The sequence below is a fragment of the Eschscholzia californica genome, unplaced genomic scaffold, assembly GCF_041429995.1.
Source record: "Eschscholzia californica isolate CP2 unplaced genomic scaffold, dmEscCali1.0.p SCAF_5, whole genome shotgun sequence".
NCBI lineage: Eukaryota > Viridiplantae > Streptophyta > Magnoliopsida > Ranunculales > Papaveraceae > Eschscholzia > Eschscholzia californica.
Genome location: NW_028238472.1, coordinates 18,327,480 through 18,346,290, shown reverse-complemented (window position 1 = coordinate 18,346,290; position 18,811 = coordinate 18,327,480). Strand labels below are relative to the sequence as shown.

At 37.2% G+C, this 18,811-nt stretch overlaps 1 protein-coding gene across 1 annotated transcript; it reads right to left on the bottom strand.

Annotated features, from left to right (window-relative positions):
- Positions 1 to 15,712: 15,712 nt before the first annotated feature.
- Positions 15,713 to 18,504, bottom strand: LOC147537609 (putative mannitol dehydrogenase). Its single transcript, XM_086640526.1, has 5 exons — positions 17,981 to 18,504; positions 17,345 to 17,458; positions 16,732 to 17,245; positions 16,487 to 16,640; positions 15,713 to 16,160 (listed from the first exon to the last, which is right to left on the bottom strand). The coding sequence occupies exons 1-5, from the start codon at positions 18,076 to 18,078 to the stop codon at positions 15,955 to 15,957; spliced, it is 1,086 nt and encodes a 361-aa protein (XP_086496652.1). The 5' UTR covers positions 18,079 to 18,504; the 3' UTR covers positions 15,713 to 15,954.
- Positions 18,505 to 18,811: the final 307 nt, after the last annotated feature.

Below are 18,811 nucleotides of genomic sequence, written 5' to 3'. Positions count from 1 at the left end.
GTGGGTCCTACTTGCTTTGTTTATGATTGACGACATGTATAAGGAATTAAATCGGGATGGATTTTGTACATGATTCTACTAAAGGGTCCCACCCAATATTTATGTCCTTTCGATTTTTTTTTGTTGAACTTATGTCCTGTCGATTTGGTGAAGAATTTGGGTGTCTAACATGAGTAAAACTTGGGTTGCCAATTAGGTCCAAATTGGGTTTCCAACCAGAATCAAATTGGACACCAATATGGCCGACCCAAATACTTACACAAAGGAGGGCAGCAAGTTGAATAGTTGATCAGTGAAGGGGTTTCATGTTGTCTCCTGTGACCGGACTCAGATTTTTTTTTTGTGGGGACACATTTCTTTATAATAAATATTTGTAAATTGTAGAAAGTTTCGATGTGACATTCAAATAAGTAATTTATTCATTTTATATAAATAGAATATATATAAATTTTATGTGAAAAGAATAAGAGTCATTTATACCTTGAAAAAACATCACCAGTATTTACGTTCAGGGGCGTGGTCGAAGGGGTGCAGCCGCCGCACCAGGCCCCCCTCTATCCAGGGGCCCCATTCTAGGTAGTCGTAGACAAGGGTACTATAGTACATACGTCAATCCCTATAACAACATAAGGTGTTGCTCAGTTGGTGCTTAACCTTATTTACACTTAAGTTGTCCGGAGTTTGGAACCACGCCCAAACGCACAACTTTATTATGTCTATTATTTAAGTTTTACCAGGTTAAGTTCTATAGGCGCCCCACCATTAGAAAAATTTGGTGGGCTCCATCTTCTGTAGGCACAAGCCCACTTTTATAATTTCATAACTTTATAGATACTCTAAAGGCTACTACCACGTTTCCATTTTCTAGTTTCCACCACTAGTCCCTATAGGCGTCTGATGTCATTTTAAAGTTTAACTGCTGTCCAAACTTTATCCTCACGTCCCTCCCTCCCTGAGAGCATCTCCAATGGGACACTCTTACAAACACTCTAAAAATCCTAGTTGTCAAGGGGTAATAGAGATTCTCTTTCCTAAATGTCAATATAGAGACACTCTAATTGTTGTTGGTCTCCAATGGAGATCTCTAAAGTGTCTATACTTAATACACATGTGCTTCTTCAATTCAATAGATAAAAAGTAGTTGAAAAGCAAGATTTTCTATTGGTTGAAAATTAAAAGTAACACTTAGAGAGTCTCAAGTAGACACTCTCATTTTAGAGTTTTTCTCTCTAGACACTCTATAATAAATGTGTCCACCTCATATTAGAGTGTCTAATAAAGTGTTCCATTGGAGATGGTTTTTTAACAAAAACTCCAAAAAGTCTATGTGGCACTCTAAGTGTTAGAGATTGAGCGTCCCATTGGAGATGCTCTAATATACATAATTTCTATGAGCATCTAATTTTTTGAGGGATTGGGTTAACCATCCAAATTTCACTTTAATAAATTCACGTCCCTCCCTCCCTAATATACATAATTTCTATGAGCATCTAATTTTTTGAGGGATTGGGTTAACCATCCAAAAGGAGGGAATAAATAGGTTTCCCATCCTAGGTAGCCAAAAAATGAAAGGCAGGTCCAAAGAGTCAGGTTGGGAAAAAAAATGACGAAATGACCCTTGGAAAACAAAGTATTCACGGTTTATGCCATCGAAAATTACAAAATTGCCATCGAAATTTTCTTGGGAAACGAATTTTTTTTTTTTTCTGAAAAAGAATCTTACAACCCGTCCATCAGAATCTGTACTGTTCAGAAATTTACGGAATTGCCACCGAATAATTCCGGGGAAACAAAATTTTTTTTGAAAAATTGTCTGACGCACCGTGAAATTATTTTATTTACTGAAAATTTTCTTTTGTACTAGACACTTTTGTACCGGGAAATTATTTTATTTATCAGAAATTTTCTTCTGTACTAGACACTTTTGTATCGGGAATTTGACATTTCGTTTGAAAATTTCAAAATTTCAAAAAAATTTGAAAATTTGAATTTTCTTGTGTATGGGAAATTATTTTATTTACCGGGAAGAGATGGTTTGCTGAGCGGGAATTTGAAATTTCGTTTGAAAATTTCAAATTTTCAAAAATTTTGAAAATTCTTGTGTACGGAAAATTATTTTATTTACCAGGAAGAGATGGTTTGCTGGGTGGGAATTTGAAATTTCGTTTGAATTTTCAAAAAAGTTTGAAATTTTGAATTTTTTTGTGTACGGGAAATTATTTTATTTACCATCTAGTTTTTTTTTTGTCAGGAAACGTCAGCATGTCCCGTCTAAGGGCAAGAGGGAGATAAAAAAATCAGGAAACAATGAGCTGTCCTGACATTTGGACTGAAAACTCATTTTTTGGCAAGGTTGGATTTATTTTAGTTTTACCCCCCAAATATTGGACCTTGCACTAAAAAATCCCTAATTTTTTATGTCACTTATATGAGCATATTTGCTATAATTTATATTTGCAACCATTTGTATTTCATAATATTTTTATTAAAAAAATGTTTTAGACAAAATATCAATCTATTATATCACATGTACTTTTTTTTTTCTATTTCTTACACCAGTATAAGAAGGGCCCCACATAAAAATTCGCACCGAGCCCAGGAATGTCGGCCACCCCACTGTTTATGTTCATAAGAAGTTAAGAAAATGGAGCATAATAATTTTAAAAAAATTATGGAATATATATATACATAAGAAATAAAAGAAAAATGAAAGCATAAAAATAATATGTAGAAAAAAATAGTTGGAACAAAATTTAGTTGTGATTATAATAAAATAGGGTGAAAATCAATTTTGTAAACAAAAAAAGGTAAAACGAAAATGATTTGGAATTAGGGAATGGGATCTCGCAGGAGTAATATACAGTGCAAAGTATAATTAGTTAAAGTGCAGGGCCAAAAAAGAGTACTTATAAAAAAGACAAATAAAAAATGGGTAATTTTTATATAGGTCAAAATAATATAGAAAATAAGTGAAAAAGCATACAACAATTGAAAATTATTATTTAGATCAAAAAGTGTGCAAATACTAAAATACCCTTTTTTGTCATTTTGTTTAACCAAATTCTTTTATTTTTTATTTAAACTTTAAAACGATATAACTTTTGTTTGAGATGTCGGATTTCTATTATTAAAGGGAGCCCACATTGCGGTGTGGGGCACGTGCCCCCAATGTGGGTCCGCCCCTGGTTGTCTATTTGGTTAGATTCGATTTTGACTGTTAAATAAACTTGGAGATACAAGCATCTGCAAAGAAGGAAACTTCTCCGAAAGAAACTTGAGGATCACAGATATAATTCTATTAATTGGATAACCGAAAGAGGAATCCTAATATTTCACAACTACGTAATAGTAGTTTTAATCCAACACGGTAGATCTCAACCGCCTCATCAACACCACCTACCAACAGTCGGTTAAAGCAACCTATAAAAGATAATTAACTTGCCTCAAAGAACGCACATACCAACTCCAAGAGTAAGCTCGCAACTCCATAAACTCGAGTTCACTCAATACTTATTGTCTTGAACGTCATAGAGGTTTTCAAGTTCTTTCCAGATTTTGCTCCCAAGATTATGAGCAAAGCATGGTTCAACATAGTAGTCTCTACACCTTGACTGATTTCAGGAAGACAAATTTTGACATCAACAGGTTTGAAGTAGTAAACCCTCCTTTTCTGATTTATAGAGAGATAAACGATAAGTAAATACTGACTATCAGTATTCCTTCTTTCATTTGTAACCGAGTTAGACAAAAAAGAAAAAAGAATATAGAAGAATGAAAAGAAGAATACTGAGTCGAGGCGAGAATACTGACTACCAGGACCAATAGTTAGGTTGTATGCCTTATGATATAACGACTATCATTTCAGAGTTACAATGGTACTTTAATGTTCTGAAAGTAGGCGAAGCTTAGGAAGTAATATGAGCTCCTTGATCTTCTAGACACTTGAATGCTTATAAATTCACTCAAATGATTCTTTCTTCGAAATCTAGACATACTAGAATATTTCTGAAATCAGAAATATGTTCTGGACACATTTGGAGTATTAAATTTAGAAGGAAAAAAAAAGAATGACTTTTAAAATGAGTTTTAGAATGAATTTGGATCTTTTATATAGGAAACTGATGATGCACAAATTGTCAAGTCATTGATTAACGTTAGTAAGGCTCTACTTGATACGTGGAAAAATCGGGCTGAGAAAGTCGTTTCCTAAGAAAATCGGATTTTTGTTGTTTGATTGGACAAAGAGTGTTAAAACCAAATTCTGATGAGAAAAAACGTCTGTTCCCATGTTATACATGTGAAAACAACTTTCTCACTCTCTTTAATTCGCGTTACCTCTCTGTAAACTTTTCCTCCTTTTTATCTCTAAAGTCTATCTCTATCTTGGATATTATCTCTCAATGGTCGATCCTCCAACACTAAATGGCATCTAGTTCAAGCAAAAATAATTCCCCATCTAATTAAATCCTTCTGCATCTTGGATTCAGTACCTCTCTCATTTGATTTTTTTTTTTTACCTTGAAACCATACTCAACCGATGCAAGGGACAACAATAAAGCAGTTCTCTTCGATGGAATGGAGGAAGGAAAATTCAGGGTACATCATACTCTTCTCATGAAATTGATGAACAAGAAAATGACAGAATAATAGATGGATTGCAAGATAAAGTCCTTACCCTTAGAATAACTCATAACCATGAATGGAATTTAGGCCAAACTTATTGACATTATCGTCGGGGAACTTTTCTATGGACTTGAATTAAGTCAATCATGGTCACTAGAATGAATTAGATTTAGGTCATAAACAAATTCTTGAAGTTGATCATGGGCTTAGATGGGAATCAGGAACATCAATTAGTACTTCCTACTCTTAAGTATGACAGGCAACCATAAAAACCCAAACTTGAAAATAGAATTAACACCAACTGGAGAACCCTAACCCTAAATTAAATTAGAAAATAACCTCAATCTAAAGGCACCTCATTTTCCTACTACTACTACCCTATCAAACACTGAAAACTTAAATTCACATGTTCGAAGTTTGATTTTCTTTCCTATCAGAAAAAGGTTGATTTTCTTACTCAGACATTCCCATGTAACAAACCGACTCTAAGTAAAAAATAGACCAGAAATCCAATGGGTCAACCCGGTTTAAAGGCAACAGGACTGCTGGACCGGCCACGATCCGCCACTTACGCACAAAACTGGGGGGTCGGCCAAGATCAACTAAGAAACTCCAGCCCGGCTTCACCCAGAACACAATCAAGTCAGTCCTGAGATTCTTCAAAAGAGTAAGGGGGGTCCAGGTAAGCAAGACTGATGCCTTACGCCCTAAACTGGGAAGGCAGAAGCGCGCCGCACGACTTAATCCCAAATCTTCCTAAAAGATCTCAGTCGGTTAAAGATCCTAAGTGTTTAAGCAACTTGGGCTTCAAGAGTCTCAAAGGAGGAAACATCTCCTAGAAGATCTCACCTTGGCAAGATATCTACGAAGTATCCTTGAACATAAGAACTTCTATTTATCCTAGATATGAGATAAACCAAAAGGGAAACCCTAACTACGAACAGTAGTGTACTTCCCAAATGCTGGATCCTAACCGCCTCATGTACACCGTCTGTCACAGCCGATCCAATTCGGTTTATAAAAGGGCATCACATCACCTTCTTCAAGGTAACTTCACCTAAGTTGAGTAAGTTCAATACATTCTAAAAGGATCGGTCAATATGCATTATTTTACTGCAAAGGGCACCCTGACTGTCTTAAGCGTCGGAGCGGTTTCCGAACTCTTTGCAGGTTTTCCCTTAGGTTTCTAAGGAGCAAGAAGGGGAACATGAAGAAGGAGTATCAATCACCTTCACGGAGTATCTATTCATAACAGACATTGTCATGCATCAAGTCTCGATTCTTTGTTTGATTAACAGAAACCGATTTTGGACATCAACAAGTGGCGCTAGAAGGAGTGCAGAACTCCAACATTATGATCCATTCGGTAACCCGATCGAATCCTTATTTATCTAAAACTAACTAGTTCTGTTATTAGTCTTGCTGCTGGTTCTTCAAAAAAGGAGTCTATTCTTTTTCATGAGTTGCAAGGGGTCCAACTTGGGCTTTATTTGGCTCTAAAACATCATTGCTCCAAAGTGGTTATAGCAACAGACTCGATGGTGGTGTCCTCCTTGCTTGCAGATAAGAGTAAGCTTCCCCCCTGGGAGGTGTGGTATATTTGGTTGCAGATTCAGCAGCTATGGGACTCATTCCAGCAATGTAGTATTCATCATGTGGTGAGGGAGCTTAATTAGGCTGCAGATTTCCTTGCCAAGATCAAGCCAGTGGGTGTCATTGAGCTCAAAGCTAGCAGGCTCCCAATGGAGTTAAGTCAGATCATTAAAGATGATAAGAATGGAAGAATTAGATTGAGGAAATGCTGGCACTAGTGCCTTGTCTTTTGTAGTTTTTTCTTTTGCTTTTGCTTGTGCTTTTTAGCTTGTTGTTCTTGGGTCTGGGCCCTCTCCCTGCTTATTAATGCAAAAAAAACTATGTCTTCGGAAAACCACACACCCATTGGGTCCCAGATGGGACCCCTCTCCATAGAGGAGTTAATATCTGAGATAGAACAACTCAAGGCAGACAAGTTGCAAAAGGAAGAGGAGCAACAGCTTCGGGAAAGCCTCCGTAAAGCTGGAAAGGAGGCGAGGTCAACTTGAAAGGAACTATTTGCAGAGGAAAAAATAGAAAAGATAAAGATCCTTTCCCGCAAGCTCTTTTCCACACCGGTTATCGCCTTCACAACCCGAGCAGATGCAAATCAAATGAACGCTCTTAGCTAGCTATACCTGAAAAGAGAGCTGGACCTAGCCAGGGTATTGAACCCAAATCGGCCATACATACCAAGGCCATTAGGGAGCGGGCCAGGAGCCACAGGCGATCCAATCATCAGCGACATACTCGTACACTAAATGACAGAACTAACCAGGATCCGGGAAGAGAAAAATACTTCAGCAAAAGCAAAAGCAGTAATAAACCTTCCTCCTCTGTGCACAAACATACTGGAAGCTCCGTAGTCAGAAAACTTCAAGTGTCCCAATCTCGAGCATTACAATGGAATGGAGGACCCAATAGTATTCCTAAATCACTACATCTCGTTGATGAGTTTGAGCACGCTCGACCAGAACGTGTAGTGTGTAGTTTCCGCCACAGTCCTGAAAGGGCTAACGCAAGCATGGTACCAGAGGCGGAACAAGGATTTCAAATCAGGGGAAGCAAACCTCTGACTTGAACTTGACTTTTTTTTTTTATACTTACGAGCATGTAATATTATATAAATTGTACCCTACTTTCAATTATATTTGATATGTTTTCAATCATTCCCCTCACATGTATTTTTATTCACTAATGATAATTGGGAAAATTAACTGAGTAAGGTGATACCTCTTGAGAATGAAACATCTTTTTTTTCTTTGTCATATATCCGAATAATTGCAACTTGCAAGTATGCTATATTTTGAATTTGGTACCTGTTAAAAAAAATATTCCGTAAAATATAACAGAACAAGAGCTAATTTGAGACAGTCAAAATGGAAAAAATAATTTAACGACTAAAAACTTCATATAACAGTAAAGAAATTCCAAGTAAATGTTTCATTAATCATTGTTAACTTGTCAAAAAAAAACTAGAAAAACACAAAATAGACAAAAGATATACTAAAAGCTATTAGGAAACCAACATGGCACTACTTAAGATACAAATTTTCGTTACTTGAGGTGTGCCCTTCGGTTTTTTAAAGAATAAAATTCATCTATTATTGAATCTGAATCAATCTTTTCAGCAACTTCTCTCTCAATGTGTATGATCATGCAATCTCTAAGAAAGTCTTCCTCCATCTTGGTGCGAAGTTTTGTTTTAACAAGTTTCATTGCTAAAAATGCTCGCTCAGTAGTCGCTCTAGACACTGGTAGAGTTAGCACTAGACGAATCAATTTATAGATCAAATTGTAACACTCTGACTTCTTTGTTTCAACTAAGCGTCTGCACAACTCTGAACTAGTACGCAAATCCTGAAATTCAGGATGCTTAAGATCATCAAGCTCGTAATGTTGCAACTGGCATCTCAACTGTTGAAGAAGCTGGAGGAGGTTGTTGTTAAACAACATTAGAAGTTGAAGGTGCATTTGCTTTTGTTTTGTTACCCTCTCTTGGTTTAAAGTATGAATCTATTGTTTTTCGCCGTTTATTGCTTTATGCTCTTGAGGAGTTTCCGACATTATGTCTAAAAAAGAAAATTTAGAGTTAAGTTTGGAGCTATATAATGATAGCAATAATTGATCAAGTTAAAATCATTTAACTAGATACTAGATAGATAAGAACGAAAGAAGTAAAAGATACACAAATTAAGTTCACCAACAATAATCAACTACTTACCACACCAATTTGAAACCAAATTGTTTATTCGACTAACTAGTAAGTACATTATCTAGGTTTGAGGTTTTGAATATGAAATTCAACTTTTGAACCACCTTCTAGTATTCACTAATCAATAATCACCTATTCATCATACTAAATAAGGAATCAAATTATTTGTTTGACTTAAATAGCAAATACCTTATCTAGGTTTAAGGTTTTGAGACACTAACTTATATGAAATCCTATTTGAGTCAAATTCTTTTACATAAGTTTTTTATGAAGTATGAACTACCTATGTTTTGCATTGGTTTTCTTATCTAAAGATCAAGGTAAAATAATTTGGAGAAAGAAACAACAAAACCCTAGATTCAATTCTTGAGAGGTTAAGAACTTAAAATAACATAGAACAATCAAACCTCAAAAGAAAAAAAAACCTAGAATCCTAAAATAATCTAGAAAAAAGAAATTAAAACGAATTAGTTTTTGATTACCTTAATGAGTAATGATTGAATCAATTGAAATACTAAGAATTTTGATCTTGAACACTCCCTCCCAATCTTCCCAAACCTTCTCCAATACCACACATTTTAAAAAAAGTAAAATTACGAAAATACCCCTGCTCTGTTATAGAAATTGCAAAACCGCCCAGAGGCAATTGCCCCTTCTTGCCCTCACGTGGATCCGCCCATGCATGGTACCAAGCTCTTGAAGCCGGTTCAATAAGATCTTTCGACGACTTGGCGCAGGCTTTCTGCTCTCCTTTGAGAGGGAGCAAGATTATAAGAAGAAAAGCTGAAGATTTATTTAACGTCATCCAAGGAAAAAACGAATCCCTAGCCGATTACTGGTAGAGATTCCGAAACCTTATGGTACAGGTTCCTGATCTTGATCAGAAAATCGCTTTTGTTCGCTCTCAAACGGTGTCTAAGGCAGGACGACATCGTCCGAGAAGTCTTTAACAATGAACCCAATACTCTAGGAGAACTCGTAGAAAAAATGCAGCGCTTCATAAGGAAGGAAGACAACTATAAAAGGATGAAGGAAGTCGCTGGAATCACATACGATTCCGATCCACCATGGAGGGAAAAACGAGAAGAAGCCATGCATGTCAAAGAACGGGAGCGAAACAAGCGAGGAAGACCGATTTCTCTTCTTTCACCTCTTTGACCCAAAAAAGGGAAGAAATCTTACAAATCCTCGTCAAGAAAGACAAAGTACAGCTACCCAAACCCAAGGAAGATAAGGAAGATTTCGGACCCAGAGACATGACAGCCTGGTGCCATTTCCAGCGAAGCTATGGTCATTAAACCGATAATTATCGTTATCTCAAGAATCTGATAAAAGAGCTTGTAAGGAAGGCAGAACTCGATAAATATGTGAATAATGAGTACCAGTCTCATGAATATAAGGTGAAGACCTTTTGGAAAAGGAAGGGTCGGGTCCGGACTCGACACCAACACCCACTCCACCTCGGCCAAAAGGGTTGACAAAGAGAAAGGACCTGAGGAAAATACGGGAGTGATAGGCAATATCAACATCGTAGCCATAGGACCAGCCCTCGGTGGAGATACAAAAGGTGCTCGGCGTAGATACCCCAACGAAGCCAAAACACCTCCAACCCTGTTCATAAAGCCCGCAGTGGAGGCACCACCTATAATATTCACAAATGACGATCTGATAGGTAAATCACACCGCACACTGATCCATTGGTGACAACAACCTTGATAGCCAACTAGACTATCGGGCAGATCCTTGTTGGCACCGGTAGCTCGACCGAAGTCACGAGCCGAGCTTGTCTCCGAAAACTCGGGGTAAGCTCTCAATACTTGAAACCTTTTAAATCTTACTTGTCAAGTTTCAGAGATAAGCAGATCGCCACCGATGGGATCGTGTCTCTGCCCATGACTATCGGAGACGGAACGACCAACAAAGTGATGATGTTAAACTTCACCGTGGTTGAAAAGCTACGCGCTTACAACGTGATCTTGGCAAAATACTTCCTTAGGGAATCAGGGGCCGTTGTCTCCATAAATCACTTCATGATGAAGTTCCCAATCCCGGGAATGAGCCTGGTAGGAACCATAAGGGGAAATCAAAAGATGACCCGAGAATGCTATTTAGTTTCGATCCGAAACTGTAAGAAAGAAAAGCTGACACCCTTGGAGGATTCCGAAGACGAGCCGGAATATGGAATCCAATACAATGATCCCCACTGCGAACATGGTAGAATAAGTCGTCCAGGTATGATGATAACTCTATAACTATTTCATCTTAGTTTCTTTTTAAATAAAGTCAATAGGCTGTAACGTGGCCTCAAAGCTACCAAATCTATTATCAAGGGGAAGTCCTAGTCAAACTAGTCGTGCTCAAGCCGACGAAACTGCACTGGTAGCTCAAGCCACGACCAGGGGCCCTAGGAGAAGTCCTAGTCTAAACTAGTCGTGCTCAAGCCGACGAAACTGCCCCGGTAGCCCAAGCCACGACGAGGGTCTAAAGAGAAATCCTAGTGTAAAATAGACGTGCTCAAGCCGACGAAACTTCCCTTGTAGCCCAAGCCACGACCGAGGGCTCAAGGTGGAGCCCTAACTGAAAATCAAATCAAGGGGGAGCCTTAGTCAAAACTGAGATCAAGAGGGGAACCCTAGTTGAACCTCAAAATAACTAACAAGGGGGATCCCTCGTTAAAACTTAAAATGGCTCCGACCACACAATCGATAAATAGATCACAAACTTATAAACAGGGCTAACTAAGTGTTTGTTTTGCAGAAGGAGTTAGTGAGTTAGGTCATGCATATTAATTAGCATAGTCCTAATTCGAATTTTGATTTGCAGGGAAGGACATTCATGCCAAACGTAGTAAGCCTAGGAAAATTGCATTAGTAAGCCTAGGGTTAAGCTAACAGATTAACGAGTTTTGTTTCTCTGTGTGGAATAATTTAAATAGGAGAAAAATATTATCCATTCAACACTAATAGAAGCGATACAAGGATTGGTGCAAGTAAAAAGACAAGAAGGAAAATTAACAGACACTCAGAAACTTCAGAGTCCCTTTTCGGGGGGGGGGGGGGAGAAGGGTTCTGAGGACCACCGAATGGTGTGGGTAAACGGAGAAATAGAACCCTCATCAAAATCGTCGCCCACCACCATCACCGATCAACAGCCTCACCATCCCACTCGTCATCACTAAAGGGAAGGCTCTCCTTGATTCCCCTTTTAAGAGCAAGAGAAGAAACAAGCTCGACTTCTTTATCCTTGTTGATCTGGCAAAGAGGAAGAGACCCACCAGGGGCATAGAAGCGACGAGCACATTTCCAGGCAGCCTTGAAGCCTAATTTGTGTTGTTTCTTCGAACAACCCGAGAATTCGTCCCCACTCTTGAAGTCGGTAATCATCCCCTCCTGGCAGAACGATCCAAATTGACATCCTGGGTCGTCATCCCCATTGCAAAGAGTTTCACCTTTCATCATCACCATTGCAAAGAAAAATCGCTCAAGGAAATCTCGGATATAAACTCGAACATGGGCCTCATCTTGAAGTAACAGAAGTCAAGGAGCTAACGAAGAAATAGCAAATAAGGAGAATCACTGGAAAAAGTTGTCCTTGAAGAAAACTTAAAACCAAAGGAAGCTATCTATAGTGGCGAAAGAAGATCAAGGGATCCACTCAACAAGAGAGATGAAGTAAAGAAAGAAAAATAATCGCGCCTTGGTAACATACCAAGTTATCATTATTGGGCGTCAAATCGAAACAGACCGACTCAGAGGAAGAGTTAATGAGACTCGACAGGACTCGTTCATTCCCCTAATCAGAGAACGCCACGTACCCCACGCATGGCAATAGTGGTAATGTGGGCAGTTACTCAAAATATCAACGCTGAAAATGCATGATCAGAAGATCAAATCTGTGACGTCACTGAATCAAGAGGAAAAGCGGAAATATATTTGCCAAGGCGCGAAATCAAAACGTGTCACCCGTAAATCAACACAAGGGCGAACTTTTCAAAACCCTTGGATAGGCTCACTACAATAAGAACAACCCTAACAAAAGAAGACTACACCAGCTCAGCAGAGATCAGTTTCATGACAAGCAAAACAGCTCAACCAAAGTCAGCTCTAGAAAGCGAAGTCCAATCACATGGAAAGATGTTTTTTTTTACTTTAAACATGAAAACACGTAAGAAACATGTTCTTCTGGGAAAGCTTAAAAGGTAGAAACAAGTACGAAACATTTCCTCATACTCTCTTTTTAGATAATCTTCAACCTCATCATTTTTTCCTTAATTTGTGCTTATTTACTAAATTAATACTTTGACTGATGATTAGCAACTTCCTCATCTAATCTTTCTATAGCTAGGTAAGCAAGAAGGGTGTTGTATTTACTGATCAAACCTAGCTCTCAAAGCACATTTTAAGCTCTGAAAGATAAACCTAGCTATTAGATCTATAAATAATCCCCAACACTTGATAGTATAAAGTTATTAAAAACCTTTTACATATGATCTTCCACAACCAACAGTCTGAAAGATAAACCTTTTACATATGATTTTGAATTTTATCTTCATATTAACCAAAAACTGAAATGACGTAGTTTCGAAAACAAAAAAAATCAAGATAACAATAAGCTTTTAAAATTTAAATTGTCTGAATTGAAATGGGATAATAGGGATACATACTCAAACTTAGGTGCTGTTTGTTTTTTTTTATTTTCAGATCTGAAATCTGAATTGGATGCAAATTCAGATTTCAGATGTTTGTTTTTTTTATTTGGTAAGATCTGAAATGTAGCTGAATTTTTTTGATATCTGAAATGGCTGAAAAAAGATCCACAAATTTCAGACTTAAAAACAAGTCTGAATTGGGAGTCCAACATCTGAAAAAGTCTAAATGACAATAATACCCTTACAATATCTAAGAAATAACATCTCTATCTTCTTCTTAATTTTCACTGTTAACCTCAAACACATCACCGTCGACCACTGCCGACCACCGCCGACCACTGCCGACCACCGCACACCACTGCCGACTATCACATTCTCTCCCTTTTTCTCATACATCACAAATGATAAAAATGGAACCCTAGAAATCGGCAATAAAATGAAACCATGATGATAGATCTGGGATCTTTGCTATTGCTCCCATGGGTTGAGTCCAACTCTGACCTTGAAATCTAATAACAGATCGAGATTTTACAAGATAATCCATTGGACCCACTTCTTCAAGATGGTTTTTTCTTCCTGTTGTTGTTGATGATTAGAGAAGAGCTTTGGGGAAGAATAATGGAGGTTTCTTCTGCACCTACAGAATGTTTTGTAGATTTGGAGAGATGGGTCCTTTAATTGCTGCATATTTCTCTGATTTGGCAGGAAATTTCTTTATGGTTTTCTGAAGAGATGGACTTTCAGATTGGTTTGGAGAGAGGTTGAAGAGATGGACTTTCAGATTCTAGGGTTTGGTTTGGAGAGGTTGAAGAGTTTAGGGTTTGTTTTGGGTTTAATGGGATTGGTTATATAGGAGAGAGAGAGAGAGAGAGAAAAGAGGGCTTGGGAGAGAGGAAGGAATAAATAATGGTTGTCTATGGCAAAGGTTTTTGTACTAAAGGTAAGGGTATAAAAGTCATATTTAGAATTCAGACCCATGAATTCAGATGGAAAAAACAAACAATTTACTTATGCATTTTCAGATTCAGAATTTTCAGATTCAGTTTTTTTCAGATTCAGTTTTTCAGATTCAGACTCAATAAAAAAAACAAACACAACCTTAGCTTGTGATAGATTGTCTGAATTGAAATGGGATAATAGGGATACATACTCAAACTTAGCTTGAGACATCTCTGTAATACGCAACATCCACTCTGTTCTACTAGTATTGTTACGTAGTGATCCGTTATTTCTTGGTAAAATACTGTAAAACAGATTGAATTATCAGATAAAGCCGAAATTTGGAAAACAACACATCTTTTGAAGGTAATAAATCGTAATATAAGAAATCTCAAACCATATATTCAAACTCAAACCACAAAATAAACAAAAAGTACTACCTGCAGGCAGAGAGCAAACAAATGTTATCTATACCAAGAAAATACAAGCAGAGATTATTAAGGTGAATAACCATAACAAGAACCATTCGACATCCTAAAAATAATGAATCATCTGAAACCCTAAAATGTAAGAAGAATCTATTAACAAAACCTGAGGGAGAAGAGATTTCATCGATTTTTTCACTTGCATTCCTCCTAAAACAAAAGTTTGAATAAGTAAAATGTATTACTTACCTGGAGAATATGAAAACCCTAAAAAATCGAAAGAGAGAGACGGTGGAAAGTGGAGAGGTGCAGGAGAAGAATAAAGAGTTTGTAACTGAAATTAAACGGGAGACTGTAAATGTAGAACGTTAATGGTTCGGTACAGGTAACGGAAAAATTGAAGATGGAGAGTGAGGCGTCAGGGTTTCAGAGAGGGAAAAGAGATGAAAGATGATGGGTTTTCATTGATCTAGATCGTCCAATCATTCTTCAACGACCTGGATTAGAATAATATGCAGAGGGTTTTTTGTGTATTTATAATGAGTGGGTGAATAAATCAGAGCGGGTAACCGATCAAAGGGTGGCGATCCTATCAAAATCGCAACGAATGGCTAGATTTGTGTTTCGGCTTGTCCCAGTCAGCAAAAAACTTTGCATTTTACATAATATATACTCCCTCCGTCCCATATTGAATGACCTAATTTCTATTTTGGGTTGTCCCATTTTAGTGTCCTGTTTCTAAAAATAAAGAAAAGAACTTTTCGCTCTTTCCAACAATACCCATTACTATAAATTTAATGACAACTTTATTTAAAAGTAAATTCAACTTTTTCATTGTAAATTACAAAAGTTAATGAGGTTACAATTGGAAAGACCATGTTATTTTTTAAAGTCAAACTCCAATTAATGATGTTCCCTTAAAAAGTTGGATTTTCAAAATAGGTCATTTTTTTGGGACTGAAGGAGTATATATATATAAACGTAACTCCATTAATCACAATTTGTAGGTATTATTTTTATTTGTCTACTTAAGCCTTTTTTTAAATCTAGTTCGTCTATTATAGTGTGGTCGATAATATTTGACTCTAGTGGATGTTCCTTGACCCATATTGGTGACAAAAAAGTAGAAAATAGTCGTATGGGTATATTCGTTAAACTAGGGAGCCAAGCGCGAAGCTGGTCATAAACTTGAGGGTCATTTAAGAAATAACCCAAATAATTGTTTTGTATCCAAATGAATAAATATTTAGTGCCCCATAAGTTAAGTCTGGTGTAAATGAGTCCAGATTAGCATAGTTCAAATTATAGATCAAATTCATCCAATATATACACAGATCATTCTACAGATACATCATCAACTGTTGGATCTTGAAGCATTGAAGGAAAGAAGAGCTTGAAATACTCCTATTATTCACTAAAATATCTCTTATCACAGTATGACCAATACTAGAACACAAAGAAAGCAATAGAAAACAAGATTAGAGAACGAATCCAAAACATAAGTAAAATAAAAACGTCCAGAAATAAGCTAATTAAGCAGTCTTCGGTAAGGTATTGGCGATGTCAATGACAAAACGATATCTAACATCCGCTTTGGCAAGACGTTCCATTGCAGTGTTGACATAGTCCATTGAAATAACCTCAACATCGGCTGTTATATTGTGTTTTGAAGCAAAATCAATCATTTCTTGCGTCTCTGCCAGTCCTCCAATTAAACTTCCTCCTACCATCTTCCTTCCTGTTTAGAATCAACTTCTTTCATGAGTGGTGAATTTGTAATGTCAGCGGAAGTTTTATGCGTGAGATCGTTAGTACCATATTGTTTATATATTGAACTAGGATAGTAGGATAGGTAGCCGAGGTGATGGAAGGGGGTCCATGCCCACCGGAAGCCTTCTACTATATGGAACTAGGGTAGTGGCCTTGGATGGTGCCCAAATGAAGGAACATTAATCTGATATTGGGGCAAGTGTTACATAAAATTTGTGTTCTTATAATGTTGCCAGACATAATATAAGGATAATTGATAGCTTATAAATTGAGTAATTGTAATCAGGAGCATACCGAAAAGCAAGGGAAATACGGGAAGCTCGAGCGGTTTTTCTGGTGCACCCACCATGACCAGCTTTCCATGAGGTTTTAGTAAACCAATCAGCGGCAGGAGAGGATGTTGGGCAGAAACTGTATCGATTATACCATCCATTGTACCCATGGCGGCCTACACAAAGCACAATGCCAAAATCTAGGAATAAGTTGAAATAATGACATACAATACATGGATTGAATCGATAAACAGAGTGTCTAATTACCTCCATTTGTTTCTGATCACGACTAACAAGAAAAGAATCTGCTCCAAGATGTTCGATCGCTTCCTTCTCCTTAGCAGGTGAGGTACTAAGCACAGTAACTTTCATCCCAAAAGCCTTGGCGAACTTCACAGCAACATGACCAAGCCCACCAAGCCCAACTACACCCAAGTGCTGACCGGGCTCACTGAGTCCATAATATTTCAGTGGGCTATACACTGTTATACCAGCACAAAGTAGAGGTGCACATGAATCAAGTGGAAGGTTGTCTGGGATCCGGATCAAGAAACGTTCGCTAGCAACCATGATATCCGAGTATCCTCCGTACGTTTTAGACCCATCGTGGTAAATGCCATCGTAGGTCATTATTTTTTTCTCGCAGTAATTCTCTTGGTTAATGTTGCAGCTATCACAAGACTCACAAGCCCCCACAAGGCAACCAACACCAACTTTATCTCCCACTTTGACTTTTGATACCTTCGAGCCCACCTCCGTTGCTACACCCACGATCTCGTGTCTGCATACAAAAAAAGTCACGAAGATAAATGGCTGATACATGTAAAAAGATATTTTGTTTGATGTCACACAATGAGGTAAATGGAAGAGGAATATATACCCGGGGACCATAGGATAAGAAGAGAAGCCCCACTCATTCTTAATGCTGTGAAGGTCTGAATGACAAATTCCACAATAAAGCACTTTAAATGTAACATCTTCCTCCCCTGTGGCCCTAACAAAAATATGAAAAGAAAAACAAAACATCATCAATAATCAGCTTTCTAACTTAATTTCTTCATTTTCTCTCTCTCTCTCTCTCCTCTCTATGAAATAGTGTGAGAGGCAGTTTATTTTCGTAGTCGGATCAATTTCTAGAATAGGTTCGATAGCTTCCGCAGACTTTTAGTTCTAACAAATAGGGATACATCTAATAACATGATATGAGAACAGTTTTCTACTATGCAATCTCGAATAAACAAAATACAAATATTTAGGCTTTTAAATAAAATATGAATCTTGAGTTTGAACCAAACAAAATATTAGATGTCTTTTCATTACAAAAATAATATAAAATTGGACAAAAAGAACATAAAATTGGGCCTTCGGCCTAAATGCAAACACTATAGTGAGATTTGGGGAAGTGCCCAGGTATGCTTTTCTTAATTCTTTTATATGTGCATGTTCAAAATATTATTAAAATCTACTGTATATGAAATCTAGAAAGAAGAAGAAGAAAATGAAGGATGATTAATACCTTCTAGAGAATTTGAAGGGAGAGAGATGGCCTGATGGATCTCTAGCTGCCAATCCAAATGCCTTCTGTGGGAATTCTACCTCCGGTGATTTTGACATTTTCTCTCTCTATCTATCTTTTTCTAATTTGAAGTGTATTTTATAGGGTACATGCAAATGTATATATAGTGGGGAGGGAGGGAATTGGCGTTAAAAGAAGAGTGAGTGGGAGGCAGTATTTGGTGACGTATTTGGTGAGGTAATAGTAAAGAGGGGTTCGGGTGAGGTGAGTGGTTCATTTGTAGCCTTACAAGTTCTTGTAGGTTCAGGAACACTATTATTGCTTGGCTATCTCTCTTTCTAACAATACTTCAACTACTAAGTCAAACTCCCATTTCTTTTAACAAAAAGAAGAAAGTCAAACTCCCATTTGATTTCATACCTTAAGGATGTTCCTTGTAGCATTACTCCACGAAAGTCGGTTAGATCTCATATAATTGGTGTAGGGTTCTTGGAGAAGATGGCAAATGGAATTTTTGTGGAGTCAATTTTTACATGTGTCATGGTGTACGTATTGATATGCCTTTGTTTAGGTTACAAAAATTAATCATAATAACAACAAAAAAATTCCTTTCAACAAAAAAAAAAAAAAAAAAACAAAAAAATTCTAAATTTTTGTATATTTAATTACAAACATATCATGTTTAATAATAGGTACATGTTGTAATTCTATAATGGCTGCCCACTTTTGTAAATAACTAAGTATAGCCCGTACCCCCTTTCAAAAAAAAAAAAAAGTATAGCCCGTACCCAAGGGCACGGGCATGCGTTTTTATCACATCAAATAAGTTTA

Excerpts from the sequence above, each read along its gene's own strand:
- LOC147537609 (XM_086640526.1), bottom strand. The coding sequence starts at position 18,078 with ATGTCAAAATCACCGGAGGTAGAATTCCCACAGAAGGCATTTGGATTG. Across the intron at positions 17,246-17,344 it reads TCTTATCCTATGGTCCCCGG|ACACGAGATCGTGGGTGTAG; the intron begins GTATATATTCCT and ends TTTTGTATGCAG. Across the intron at positions 16,161-16,486 it reads CGTATTTCCCTTGCTTTTCG|GAAGGAAGATGGTAGGAGGA; the intron begins GTATGCTCCTGA and ends GATTCTAAACAG.